The sequence below is a fragment of the Pteropus medius genome, unplaced genomic scaffold (assembly GCF_902729225.1).
Source record: "Pteropus medius unplaced genomic scaffold, Ma_sr-lr_union100, whole genome shotgun sequence".
In the NCBI taxonomy this organism is placed as follows: Eukaryota; Metazoa; Chordata; class Mammalia; order Chiroptera; family Pteropodidae; genus Pteropus; species Pteropus medius.
The window spans coordinates 4,151,948-4,167,319 of NW_024356336.1; the positions used below are offsets into that span (position 1 = coordinate 4,151,948).

Consider the following 15,372-nt stretch of genomic DNA (forward strand, 5'->3'; position numbering starts at 1 on the left):
GAGAATGGATAAGTAAACTATATTATGTCCATAGTAAGAAATTTTTCTCAGCTTTAAAAAGAATGACATGGACATTAAATAACATGGAAGGAGGTTCACAATATATTATTGCATGAAAAATAAAGCAAACTGTAGAACCATATATATGGTATAATTCCATTTATTGTACGGAACAAAAAAATCATACAAGTGATATGTCTGTTTTTTAAAAAATTTATTTGAATATGAATAGAAAATGATATAGAAGTATAAACTAAATGGCTTCTAGTGTTTTTCTTTGGAGTTATGGATATAGGATGGCAAGAGATGGGGATGAAGTTTTTATTTTATTGTCTATGTTGTCTGAATTTTTTTATAAGCAGATATATGACTTTTACAATTTAAAAATAACCAATAAAGGAGGGAGGAGTTCAAAAAATTAAAATGCAACACATTGTCATATAGAAATTTTTAAAAGTACCTCAGTATATCTACTAGTAAGTTAGATAGCTACACGCTTAATAAGTAAGCTAAATATTTAATGTAATGACTAAGCATCAATTGTGACTACCCTTCTTACCTCTTTAGGTGATAGATTTTGTGTGTATACTGTCCCTTTTCTCCATCCTTCTCATAAGGTTCATTCTTTAAGACTTCAATTCCTTCTCCACCACCAGTCTCATTCTTACTAGCTTCTGCAACAGAGTAAAGCTGCCCAACCTGATACTGAAATTTCAGAGAACAGAATTTCAATAAGTCAGTAGTAACTGTGGAAACCTCTTACGCTAAAATCTTACTATAAATGATATAGAAAAGCATTTCCAAACCATTTAGCACATATGTTCAACGTGAAAATGTGACTCAAATTAGAAGTTAATGTCTAGGAAGACACATAATCACAGAGCTCAAGAAACTCTAGTATTTTACAAGATTTCCATTACTCAAAAAACTGCTAGTTACAAACACTCTGGTGCTTTAATATATACTATCCACTTATCAAAAAAATGTCTTAACATTAACTTCAACTTTTTGAATAATAAGTATACATTTGTATTTTCCAAAGCATTTTCACATCTATTGTATCTCATTAATTTTACAAAATTCTGAGAAAGGTATAACATGTATATAATTATCACTTTGCCAGTTAAGAAAACTGAGCAACCAGAATACCATTCTCAATAATAAAAAAGAGAGATATAAAGTATAATGATAAAAGCCTGCAAATACAAAGAACCATTACAGTCTAAATTTTAGTAGACCTCTGGGGTCTTTTTTCCCATGACTTATATATGAGGTACCCAATTTGGCCTTTGTCTGCCTAAACAGAAACAGTATTGGGTATCCTGGACCAGAACTGTGAACTGTGAAGTGCTCCAGTAAACAAACTGTTTTTAAAGTATTATAAATACACAAGTATTACCATAAAAGGCAAGGAACTGCTAATAGTGGTTTCTATTTCATTTTAAAGTGAACCAGAATTTGCAGTGGTCTGTGCCAATACCTGCGGGTGGGCAACATTGTTCTATGCCAATCTGGAGTCACTAACTATTCCGACATGTGATAAAAAGCAAAGTTCTTAGGTTTTAATTTGCTCCTAGTGACTCAACCATGGCACCATCTCTAATCTCTTCAAATCTGGCTAAATTTCTTCCCCTCTCCATGAAGACAGCCTGAAGAAATGTTTTTCTAAGTGTATTTTCAAAGAAAAGCTACCTCTAAAAACTAATAATTCAAAACCAATTATTTTATTTGTGGTACAAAAAGTAGGGGTAGTTGTAAGCTCCATAAATATTCACATCTAAAAAGCCCCTGGAAATATGATGCTATTCTGCAGATTAATTTTAACACACAAACACATCTCCTTCCCTCCCCTCTCACTCCAATTTAGAAGGGTTTAGGAAGGTGCAACCAAACATATTTCATAAATGAATCAAAAATAAGTTTCTGTAGGATTTTAGACGGCACAGATGACTATGTGTCTTCTTTTGGTTTTTGTGATACAATGTGTTGGTCCAGTAATGCTACAATCAACCTTTAAGTTCTTCAAAATGTACTTTCAACACTGTCATATTTTAAAACTAGAATTAAAATGTTTCTAAGTCAAAGATAAATGTGATCTTGGTCAGGAACAGAGTAACACAAGTTTATATATAAACAACTAAACAACAGTATCTAAAAAATATTCTTAATGGACTAATATTTTGTGGTATGCCACTAGGCTTTCATTGAAGACAAGAGATGTGTTTACTAAGTCTGAGTATAACAAAGATCTGAGATTATTTTGGGTGACAACACCAAGACTCATAAAGATTTCAAGTTGCTTCAAGTAGCTGAAACCAAAAGAAAAAAATTAACAAAAACGAATGTCAGTTTCCACATTCCAGTTCAAACAATCAATTATACAAGAATAGGGATGCCTGGCTTTTATTGAGTGTTTTAACACAATGAAACCTCAGGCAATACTGAGATATATACAGCTTTGTTCAAGTCTACACTAAACAGTACCAGAGAGCTACTCGTTTTTAGTTCCTGCATTTTATTTTTCTGTCTTCTGTCAGCTGTCACTTCTTAGATTATCAGTTTGTTTTGTCCCACTTCCAATTCACTGCTTCTAATCCTTTTTCAGCTCTAAGAAAACCGGATAACAGAGCAAGTGCAAACTGTGTAAGTTACACGGGGACCCAGAGGGCTTCACACGTTTTGCAACATATCTTGATTTCTCAGAAGTCATCTCTGCTTTTATCCTCATTCTTGGCCATACTACAGATAGCTACAACTGCAGAACATGCAACTTCTGAATGGGTGATATATTTCTGTATCATGTACAGATCAAGGGAGACAATAATCTCTCACAGTTATGTGCTAGTCAGACATCTGGAATATTGTTTTCAGTTGAGACTAACAACTACAACACATGCAGTAGTGAGACCAGCTGGTGAGGAAGTCTAGAGGTCATGTTATATTAGACCAAATGAACTTGCTGGGAATTTTTAACCTTGTAACCTCATGTAGAGAAGATGGAACAAGAGGGATTGAGGGAGGAGAGAGAACTGCCAAAAGGAAATCTGAAAGGTTATCGTATGCAAGACACAACAGGCCTATTTCCCTCTGCTCAAGTGGAAGGAACTTAAACAACAGTCAAACATTACAGGAAAGCAGATTTTGGCTTAAAATAAATACAATGTTTAAAATAGCCAAGAACAAGTAAAGAAGGCTGCTTCTTTAAGCAGAAAGTTACTTAACTTTAAAATGCTTAGGTTGAGGCAAGAATCTCCTTTTTCTGGGATATAGTAGACAGAATAACTGCACTGGACAGGAGGTTAAACTACATTCTTTAGATCTTTCCAAAACAAAGCAGTGTTACAGAAATTCATTTACAATTATCTGCGTAAGAACCTGTTATACACTTTAATTCATTTTGTCCCATAAACTAAAACGTAAAGAAAATGAATACAATGAAAACATGACTTTAGGTTAACATATCAAAATAGACTGTATGAATAAAATACAGAATCAAACAAGACTTACCTCCTGAACAGAACAGGGCAAAACCACACGACTAAAAAGATGGAAGGAAAAAGAACGTGTTACATATGAAATAGGCAGTTTTAAAACAGATCTCTTATGTTTAAAAAAGCTTCTACTTTAAATCCATAGCTTGGAACAAGGATGTTATCTATGAAAGAGGATTTTTTCAATGCCTATAGCTCTAAATAGGGGTTTTTTAATGGAAAATTAAACTACCATTCTGGGCTCTCAATGATCACTGGCATTTAGCGTCCTCATTGTACTGGGACCCCAAAAATTACGGAGATGCTTGTGAGGAGTAAAGAACGAGAAAAAACTCATAATTGAAAACTGCAGGGTACAGAATGTATTATTTGTACACTGTCTGGTCAGGCTGCCCTGATGAAATTTTTAGTATGGTTTCATTATCTAACTATACACTATGCATTTTGTTTTTATGGTCCTTCTCATTCAATGTTATGAATGATTTCTACCCAAAATTGATCCCCATTACCCAATTATTCCTCAACTTTATTAAGAAAAAAACAAGTAAACAGTCCTTCAGACTTTATAAGAAAAAACTTTACTATGGAAAATACCCTGAACCTTATAACTATAAGCCTAGATAGATTTAATGTAAGGTTGATTATATGTTTGACTCTGTCCAACAGAGTTTGTTATTGGACACACAAGGACCCATAAGAAGGCTACTGCTCCTGAAGATGAATTCCAAAAATGTATGTATATGTGTGTATGTATATATTATGGCAAATTATTTTATATCAGAATATTGAATTTTACCTCCAGATTTTTATAGGGAAGTACCTTTTTCCACCATAAACTCTTAAACCTATCCTTAAATATCAATTGTCTCATGATAATAGCTGGTGTCCAAAATAGCAACTTTTTTCTTCTTTTTTTTTGGCCTGGTCCTTCTCAGACTTTTCCCTCCTATTAAGCAAACTACACCAGAGCCATTTAAAATCTTATTTTAACTCTTCCTATTATAAGGAATGGGGAAAAAAAACCTCAAGGCAGTCACCTTGATTTTCATTTTATAGAAAATTCCCAATAGTTTTTTTCTCATTCCAACTGCTATTCAGCTGCGTTTTCTACCTACTTCTCTCTCCCTATTCTCCTCAAACATCTGTGCTTGAATACTCACATCACCTTAATCTCCAACATGTATAAAATATGTCTCCTGTAATTCCCTCCTCCTTGACTACTGGGGATCACTCATCACTCTTTGTCTTTCCAATAATGGTCATCTAAAGACAACGAACATTCTCAAAATCACAATGGTTACTAATTTCTATTCTCATCAAGAATAAAGTTGATATACAAAGTCCTTTCATACCTAGTCTAAATTTTAATTGTCTCCTCAGGGTACACAATAACTTGCTCACTGCCTCAGTAAGAGAAAATATACTGGGGTGGAGGGAGTGCAGTGGTCAGGGGGAAGAGTAAGATATAGTTTGGGAGCATATTTTGAAAGATTTAGATAAAGATAGAGAAAAAGATATAGGTTGTGAGAATATTTTCAGAGCCAACAATATAACGGTAAAAAAAAAATCTATTAAATTTATTAGGTAACAAGGAATCCTGGGAAGTTGTTCCAAAAAGTAAGAGACATAATCACAGCTAACCTGAAGAAGTCATCTCTAGGTGCTTAAAAATGTTGAGAAGCAGGAGTGTGGGGGAAAGTCATCTTTGAGGAGGTTGGGCAAGGGCTTACAAAGGCCTGAACCAAGATGATGGGCTTCAGAGGAAATGGAAGGAAGGAATACAGAGGAAAGAGACTTCCCTAAAGGTTCATAAAACCAAAGAATCTCTGTTGAGTAATTTTAGCAACTGCTCATTAGCATGAAGATACCTATTTTTATATAACACTTCTAGGGAAACCTTTACACAAAATGAAAACGACTGATTAAAATACTCTGAATGAATGAGTCAAATAATTTCAAGATTTGTTTAATAAAAAGTAAGAGAGAAGAAACAGGTTTTTATTTTCTGTTAAAAGCAGTACAAGTATCCCCTGCATTTTCAAAGTTCGCCACAGGATTTTTGCTTTCACACACACACACACACACACACACACACACAGAGAGAGAAAATAATGTTCAGCAAGTTTCACAGGAGTTGTCATAAAGGCAGCTCTCACCTGCGAGCGGCAAGAGTGGCCCTGCCAAGCTTCTTCCCTGAGAGCTACACTCAGGTTCTCAGCATCAAGCTGCCAGAGCTTTTAAACTGTGGGCATCTCTGCTTTATCTCGATTTATTCTGTGCATCTGTTAGCAAGATGTGTCTTAAGATATCAGAAAAACTTGAGAGCTCACAAAGGCATTAGTGTAAAACTGGACACAAGCATATTTGGTATGATTTTGTAGGTCATTTTTTTGGGTCTGGGAATTCTCAAAACTTTTTTCATATAGAGCTGACCCTTGAACAATATGGCTTGAACACGGCTTTGAACGGTGCAGGTTCTCTTATACACAGATTTTTTTTCCATTAAATGTCTGTGCTATTTTCAGTCTGCTGTTGGGAGTCTGAAGATGCAGGTCAACCATATGCATTGATCTACACGATTTTATAGAGGACATGAGCATCCACAGGTTTCGGTATCCGTTGGGGTCCTGGAGCCAATTCTCTCCCTGTGGGTACCAAGGAATAACTAAGTTTTGGGGAATCAAAAGATACTCAGATTTTTGACTGTGGAGGTGGGGTTGGTGCCCCTAACTACCTCCCACTGCGTTGTTCCAAGGGTCAGCTGTAAATTAATGTTAACAGCTTCTGCTTTATGCCATTTCAGCTAATGAAAGGTTTCATGGAACACTCTACTTTTGGATAGTGGGAGAAACCTGAACAGGCATACCTTGTTTCACTACAATTCACGGATATTGTGTTTTCTTTCTTTTTTTCTTATTTTATTTTATTTTATTTTTTATAAAATGAAGGTTTTTGGCAGCCCTGTGTTCAAGAAATCTATTGATGTCATTTTTCCAATCTGCTGAGATGATAGTTAGCATTTTTTAGCATTATTTTTTAACTAAGGTATGTACATTTTTAAAGACCTAATGCTATTGCACACTTAATAGACTACAGTGCAGTGTAAACAAATCTTTTATACGCACTGGGAAACAAAAAAAAATCTGTGTGACTTGCTTTACTGCGACATTCACTTTATTGCGTTGGTGTGGAACCAAATCTACAAGATCTCTGAGGTATGCCTGTATTTGAAAACTTTCAAACTTCTCTAAAAATCCTCATGAAAATAATTTTCCAAATGGAACTAGCAACTAGTTTTTTAAAACCAAGACTTTATGCTAATGGCAACTTCATCTACTGCTTAAGTAACAACTTGAAAGGAAACCCCACCCTGAAAAATCATTTCTAACCTTTTAATTCACTTCAAAAATAGATGGTATTTTTAAAGAACAAATATTAGCCAAAGTATTTTACAGTATACCAACATCTTCACATAGGAATGATCTATTCATTGCTCTTGACCAAAAACAATTTTAGAAAGCTGACTTGTGAGTAGGAAGGATCATTTTTTTCATTCAAAAACACTGAGTACTTACAATGTTAGACTAGAAGCTGGGCTGGATATTGGAAATACTCAAACAGAAAATAAAAAGTCTCTACTTTCGAAAAGCCTAGGAGTAAGAAAAATTCTAGGGAAGACATACTTAAGGAGTGAACATCAAGAAATGTAATTTGTAACTCTTTAGGAGAAAATATTATACTTTGGATACATTTTGACATTTGTGAACTCAGTGCACTCAAATTTTTGTAATAAAAATGGTTCCAAAAAAGCACAGTGTGCAAATTCCCAATGAAAATTGCTTTCCATGAGTTACACATAACTGCCAACAGACTCTACTAAACAATTCACATTTTAGGAGGGAAGAATAAATGAAAAATGACGATCTGTGATCTAAAATCAGTTCTGTAACTCAGGTCCTATGGGACCTGCACCAAGCCAATTTCCTTCTGTCTTATAGCCTCCATTTGTCTTAATATCTGCCGCCTACCTACTTTATACAAAGAGTAACAAATGAGATAACTCATATGATACATTGTAAAAACTGGAAAAAAGTTTTACATAAATCCAAAGTTCAATACTATAAATCAGATTTTACTGAAAATGTGTCTTTTCTCAGGATCCCTGTCACTGACTAAAGTTATCATTTTTCATTAATTTACTTACTGAACGCTTACTATGTGCCAGGGACTATTCTAAGAGCTGAAGATATGGAAGTGAGTAAAGTAGACAAATTCACAGAGTTTACATGTAGTAGAATACATGCAGTAAAATACAAAAAATAATAGTTATACTGCGTGGTAGATGGTGATAATTGCTATGGAGAACAATAAAGCAGGGAAGGCAGATACCAAAAGGTGGGGGTTGCAATGAAGTCTTCAGATAAGGACTACCTAAGAAGGTGATGATACTTAAGACCTGAAAGAAGGGCGTTAATGAGATGAGGGAAAAGCATTTAGACAAAAGGAACAGCAAGCATAAAGGCACTGAACTGAGTTTTTCCTGGAGTAGGGGAAGAACAGTGAGGAAGTGTGTGAGTTTGGAATAGGCAGGGAAGGGTAGTGAGATCAGAGCCGAAAAGAAAATAGTGCAAGACCTCTCAGGCTCTTGTAAAGGCTTTGGCTTTTATTCTCAGCGAGACAGGGAATCTTTCGAGGATTGTAAGGTGACTCCTGCCGCTTCTTTTTTAAAAGAAGTTTGAGAACTAACACTAAAATAAGGTGTCCGTAAATGGCTAAATTAAGCCAAAATTTTTATTTAAGAATTTAAAATGAAAACAGCATTTGAAAAACGAAAGAACGGGCCATACTCGAAATCTCTAGTTGCCCAAGGGATGATGACGAAATTGAACCAGCTGTGACAGCTGAACAATCACTGCCAACCAGATTTCCTGTGATAGTCAGTTTTCGGGGTGGAAAACACCGTAACTTTTCAACAAAATCACTTCGCCGGTCTAATGCACCTGGAAACCTTTCTATTTGACAGACCACGTGTAAACACATCATCTCAACTCCGTAAGAGGTGGAGCCCAGACTGTCACCCCACCTTAAAGATGTGGAAACTAAGGCTCAGAGCAGAGAGATGGGTTCTGCGGTCAAGTCAACTGAGCTGCACAGTGAAGGGCAGCTTTTCCAGACTCCTGGGGCTCCTGCATGAACTTCAGGGCGCCTACGTCCCACCTCGAGTTCAGACACCGGGGCTGCCTTCACCCAACGAGCCCATCTCCCGCGGGTTACAGGCAGGCTCCACTCCAGACGACAAATCACAAACACAGTAAGATCCACCACGTCCCTCACCCTTGGTCTCACCCGCGGGACTGGTGGTGGGGGGTTGGGGAGAAGGCGGGACTCAGCGGAAACTCTCGGCCGCGCCTTCCCGAGCCACGCGCTCCTGCCGGGACACAGCCACCTCTGCCTCGGGGGAGAGGGCAGCAGTGTTACTGCAACGACCATGGTGGGGGGAGTGTCTGGGGACGCGCGGGGGGAGGGGACCTCGACTGGGCTGGGGGCGCGGGCCGGGGGGAGGGGGCGCGCGCAGGGAGCGGCCGGCCCGAGGCTCACTCTTCAGGAATATGCTACCGTTTCTCAATCAATGAACTTCCCAGCCCCGCCGTCCTGGGGGCGCGTTCGCGCCCACGGATCCACTCACAATTCCTTGATCAACACCATCTTCCCGGAACACCTTCACAGCTGCCGCCGTTGCCGCCGCCGCCGCTGCCACCGCCGCCGCCGCCGCCGCCGCTACCGCCACTTACTGCGCCTGCGTGGCCCCGCCTCTCTGACCACCGAGCCTCCGCAGCGCCTGCGCGTCCACACCCTTCCGCCGAGACGCGTCGCGTCAGCGCGCGCGAGGGGCTAGCTCCGCCCCAGTTCCGCGCCCTACCCTGGGCGTACGAGGCCTCCACTGCGGCTGCGCAGTCGGCCGTGGGGCGTGCGGCCTCTACTGCGGCTGCGCAAACTTAGCGAGCGGTTGCCGGTCTCCTCCCAAAGGCTCCTCCCTACAGTCAGGTTCCCTCGGGGCACAAGTGCAGCCTACGCTTTCTGGTGAGTGTTAGAGTCGGTTCCTTGGAAGCCGTTTTCTGTGACCAGTACTACACTCTCACTGCATTTGAGAGGAGGCCCGCGTTCTTGACGGACACCTCACTTTCAGAGCCCACATTAAGGACTTCTCCCGGGTTCTCGGGGCCGAGGCCGCGGTTCTGTTTCCCTCAGTGGGCCCATCAGATTCCGCGGTAAGAGATTCACCTGGCTCGGGGCTGACGTGCATATTCCAGAAGCTTCGTGAGTGCAGCCGTCTGACCATTACTCACCTTGCTAGGGCCACACGCGTTCTCCCAACGCCCAAACTCACCCCTGCCCGAGAACCCAGAATCCCACACTTGCTGTGATCAGACAGGAGGTGCGTCCGGCACTCCCGACCCAGTTTCCCATAAGTAAGACTCAGGAAACAGACCTGTTCTGGGAAGTGCAGTCACAGTGTGGGCCCCACACTGCCCTCCTACCCATACCCTGGGTCAAGCCTGAAAGCCAAAAGGTGAACCTTAAGATTTGTAGCCCAGGGTTCACTTGCTTACACTGTGCCAGGCACAGTTCTAGGCACTGAGGAAACATCTGGAAACACTTGACACGGTCCCAGTCTTCTCTTGGAAACTAGAGAATTTGGCATAGTGCTAAGTGCTATGAATAAGATAGAGTAATGGGGGAAACAGAGTAATAAAGAGAAGGACTTACAGGAGGCCAGTTTTGAGTCTAATGTTATAAATAGCACAGCCAATGAAGATAGGGAGAGGCATTCCCTAGAGGAAAACAGACCCTGAGGGTATTTGAGGAGCACTTAAAGGGCAGGTGTGGCTAGAACATCTTAAGTGGGGGCAGGGAGGGCAATAAACTGGTATTAAACAACACTAGACCATAGTAAAGAATTTGAATTGTATTTTAAGAACCATGGGAAGCTGTTGAAAGGTTATTGATAGAATTAAAATGTCATTAAAACACATGTAAGTTTATATGATATATTTGATACTGGAATACACCTTATGGAATTAGGGCTGCCTCAAAAGTAATAGTAAAATATTTACCAAAAAGCTAGAAACTTCCTCCTAAAGTAGTATCTGGGATTCATTCAGTTTCTGTGGTGTGTGAAGAAGCACTATGCTCTTACTTTAAGGGAGCTTAGAAACTGGGAATAACTTCTATTGATTTGGGCACCTGTTATATGCCAAATACTGTACTAGGTAATAAAGATTCTTTATCTCATTTCTCCCTTAGAACATAAGTATGAGGTAGGTATTTTAGCATGCTTTAGAAAGGGGTGTGGGGTGGCAGTTCAAAAAGCCAAGTTAAGTGACTTGTGCAAAAATCATTCAGCTAGTTTTTTAACAGAATCAGTTTTCAAATCCAGGTTTTTAAAACTTCAAAGTCTCATCTTTACACTGACTTCTTCTGCATAAAAATAAAAAGTCGAGGCATACAGACAACCTATGACATAATTGTTCTCAGTTATGGAAAGGACATTATGGTCAAAATCCAGAAGATACTTAGATGTAAGAATAGAGAAACTACATATTTGAATATTATACCCCTGTATCTTAGAGTTCGGAAATGTTATTTAAGATCCAAGAAGGTAATATTAATTGCCAAACTTATAAGTAGTCATTTTACATCACAGTTCTCTGCAAATGTTATGCAAGCTAAAAATATAAATAGCTTTAAAAACAAGGATAAATTTATGGTTGGCATGCTTTATCAAATATTGAGAAAAATAAGGGTGTTGTAGAGCATATCTGTAACTTTGTCTTTCCACAAATGTTCACTAATTCCATTGCCTGCATAGCACAGTTACTGCTCTTAGTATTAAAATGTTTATAAAATGAAGAGATAGTGTGCTGGATGGAGCACAACTCTGAACTAGTGTGCAGTATGGTCATTGTCTCCCTTTCTCATCTAAAGATTCTTACTAAAACATTCAATTGAAAACCACAAGGATAGATTAAGAAAGTAACCAGTTTAGATGTATTTATTGAGGGGAAAAAAAACATACTAATTCAAAATTGTCTAGGTTGGTAGAAAACATGATATCTCTAACTGAATTGTACATTACAACTGCTTGAGAGAAAAATGGCAGAATGTGGGAATATTGAAGAGGACTAGAGAGTAGGAAAGACATGAACCATCACTCCAAAATAAGAGGGACATGTAAAGAAAAAGACAATTACACTTGAAAAAAATTACAGAGTTCGATTGTGTGGTATCTTCTTGCTTTAAAAGATGTTGAATCTTGTGCATTTTTACCAATATGGACATAAGATGGGTTATAACTTATTAGTACTTTGTCTCTGAATGTAGAAAAGATCCAACCTCTTTAAGTCTCTTGTTCCCTGTTCTAACTTTTAACCCTCGACACAGGTTACCTTTGCACACAACATGTCCAATTGAGTTTAATTCTACAAGCTTCTTATAACTAACTACCGTCTCATTTCTTCCCTTGTATACAGTTCTAGAGCAAAGAGCTCATTAAAGTAAATATTGGTAGATTTCACTGAGGCCTACCAAAAAGATTTCTGAACACGAGCAATGTTTGAAACACTTATTTTATGTACTAGTCAATAAAGGACAACTCTTTGAAGAAATTTGAACAATCCTTTAAATATTGTAATTGAATCTCTCCCTTTTTTCCTAAAGAGACATTCTTAACATGAAATCCAAAGGTCTTTTGGTTGGTTGGTCCACACAGGGAGTTTGTGAACCACTGAAATTACATATATAATTTCATGTGTGTGTACATTTTTCTCAGGAGAGAGGTCTGTAGCTTTCATTTGCCTTGCTTACTCTGCATTTGCCATCTTATTTATCTTCTCTCTATCAGAAAATTATGTTGAATGAAACTATTTCTATGAAAACTAGAAATATTCCCAGGAATGCTTTAATTCTGTCAAACATTAGTGCATTTTATAATATAGTACAACTGGGAGAAACAAGATTGGGATTTGCAATAGAAAGCCCTTGGCCTGAATCCTGGCTCTGCCACTTGTTGGTTATGCGCCTTGAGTAAGTTAATCTCTCAGACACAATTTACTCATCTATAAAGGAACTACTAATATCTACAACATATATTTGTTGTGAGGAATATAATATATGAATATATATAAAGCACCTATCTTGCATGTTACCTGATATGTAATAGGTGTTTAGTGAATGGCAATCATTTAAAAGCTTACAGCTTTCAGAGAGCAGAACAGTTACGTAAATTAAGATATAATGAAGTTTCTCCCCATCCTACTCCCTTTATCCCTGGAGGTAAATAGTATCATTAATCACTATTCATCCTAATGCGTGAATATATGTATACATACATTTATGTATGTATTTGTATATGGCTATAATGATTTACCCTTTCACTTTCAGATTCTGTTTTTCTGTATTGTCATCAACATTTTGGTATTGTCAGAATCTTTCATTTTTTGCCACTATATTGGTTTTAAAATGCTATTGCACATACTCACTTTGCATTTCTCTGTACGGCGAGGATCTTTTCACATTTGCTGGCCTTTGCTCATTTTCCTATTGTTTTTTTTCTTTCTTTGTAGATGGTATAGCCTTTTTGGATTCGAGTTTTATGTTGATTATGTGCGCTATATCTTTCCCTCTATGGATTGTTGTGTCACTTTGTTTACACCAGGGTTTCTCGGTCTCTGCAGTACTGTCATTTTGGGTCAGATAATTCTTTGTTTAGGAGACTGTTCTGTGCATTGTAGGATGTTTAGCAGCATCCCTGGCCTCTATCCACTAGATGCCAGTAGCACTCCTCTAGTCCTGACAATCAAAAATGTCTCCAGACATTGCCCAGTGTCCCCTGGGGGGTAAAGTTCCGCCCCCACCCCCCCCACACACTTAAGAATGATAGTTTATAGTGACTCTGTAATGCAGTTATTTATCTTTAAGAAAATTTTATCTCATTAACATTTTTTGAGTTTTTGTTATATGGCTAAATGTTTCACATGACCTAATTAATGCTAACCCTAACCCATTTACTCATCACAGCACATATAAAGTAGGTACTATTATTATCCCTATTTTATAAAGGAGAAATGTTGTTTATGTCTTCTAATGTCCAGAAAATGTTAATCAACATTACCGAGCTATAATTTACATACAATTCAGTGCACCCATTATATTTGACCATTTTGTCAAATATATACTTTTGGTAATCCTTACCACAGTCAAGATATGTGACAGTTTCATCACTTAAAGAGGTTTCTTTGTGAGCTTTCCCTATTTGTCTCATCACACTCCCAGCCCCAGGCATGCAGGGAACTGTTTTCCGTAACTGTAAGTTAGGCATGCTTATTCTCTCTAGATTCATATCATTGAATCATATAGTATGTACTTATTGTATCAGGCTTCTTTCATTAAGCATAATGCTTTTGAAATTCATCAGTTTTGTTGTGTATAGTTCAGTCTTTCATTGCTGAGTGATGTTCCTTTATTGTGGCTATATCAGATTTTGTTTATTCATTTACTTGTTAGTGGATTTTTGAGTTCTTCCCAGTGTTTGGCCATTATAAATGAAAGGTTTTCATTTCTCTTGGGAAAATTTCTCTTGGATTATAAAGAAAGTACATGCTTAACTCTAGGAGAAACTGCCAAATAGATCTGTAAAGTGGTTGTATGGTTTTACATTCCCACCAACAATGTGTAGATGGGAGTTCAGTTACTCCACATCCCCATCAACACGTTCTAGTGGATATGCTGTGATATCTCACTGTAATTTAATTTTTCATTCTTCTGAACACTAATAATGTGAGCACTTTTTTATGTGTTTATGGGCCATTTGTACATCTTTTGTGAAGAGTCCAGATGTTTTGCCCATTTTTAAATTGGTTCTTTTATTATTGTCACAACAGTTCTTTATATATTCTAGGTATGTTCTTTCTCAGAAGTCTGTCGCAGATATTTTCTCCCAGTCATCGAGCACCTTGCCTTTTCATTTTCTTGATGGTATATTTCACATAGCAGACATTTTAAATTCTGAGGTAATCTGTTGCCAATTTTGTTTTTTATGATTCTTGCTTTTTGTGTCCTAAGGAATCTTTGCCTGCTCCAAAGTCACAGAGATTTTATTTTATTGTGTTTTCTTCTAGAAGTTTTAAAGTTTTACCTTTACATTTAGATCAATGATTCATTTCAAATATTTTTCTTTCCTCATTTTTTTAAATGAGATAAAATACACATGAAATTTACCATGTTAACCATTTTTAAGTATACAGTTTAGTAATATTGAATACATTCACAATGTTGTGCATCCATTTCCATAGCTCTTTTTATCTCGTAAAACTGAAACTCTACACCCATTAAGCAGTAACTCTATTCCTGCCTCTTCTCAGCCCTGGCAATCACCATTCTACATGCAAAAAAAAGTCTCTATGATTTTGACTACTAAGTATTATATAAGTAGAATCACTCAATATTTGTCTTTTTGTACCCAGCTTATTTTACTTAGAGTAATATACTCAAGGTTGATACTGTAGTATGTGTTAGAATTTCCTTCCCTTTTAAGGCTGAATAATATTACGTTGTATGTATATACCACATTTTGCTTATTTATTCATCCGTTGATGGACACTTGGGTTGCTTTTACTTTTTGACTATTGTAAATAATACTGCTGTGAACATGAGTGTACAAATATCTGTTCAAGTCCCTGTTTTCAGTTCTTTTGGATATAAACCCAGAAATAGAATTGCTGTTACATATCTTGATTGTAATTGCTGAATCACATAGCTGTTGTACCATTTTATATTCCCACCAATAGGACACAAGGTTTCCAGTTTCTCCACATCCTCATCA

The 15,372-nt window shown here is 37.6% G+C and overlaps 1 protein-coding gene across 2 annotated transcripts in view; it reads right to left on the bottom strand.

Moving 5' to 3' along the window:
* Positions 1–9,311, bottom strand: part of PITPNB (phosphatidylinositol transfer protein beta) — a 61,386-nt gene extending 52,075 nt beyond the window's left edge. Inside the window, exons 1-3 of one of the 2 annotated variants that reach the window (XM_039861887.1) lie at positions 9,178–9,311; positions 3,508–3,538; positions 560–705 (exon numbers count right to left, since the gene is read on the bottom strand). In XM_039861887.1, coding sequence (XP_039717821.1) covers positions 560–705; positions 3,508–3,538; positions 9,178–9,197 — 197 coding nt within the window. In that variant the 5' untranslated portion in view covers positions 9,198–9,311. The remainder of the gene's footprint in view (positions 1–559; positions 706–3,507; positions 3,539–9,177) is intronic. The other variant, XM_039861888.1, reaches the window with a different exon arrangement.
* Positions 9,312–15,372: the final 6,061 nt, after the last annotated feature.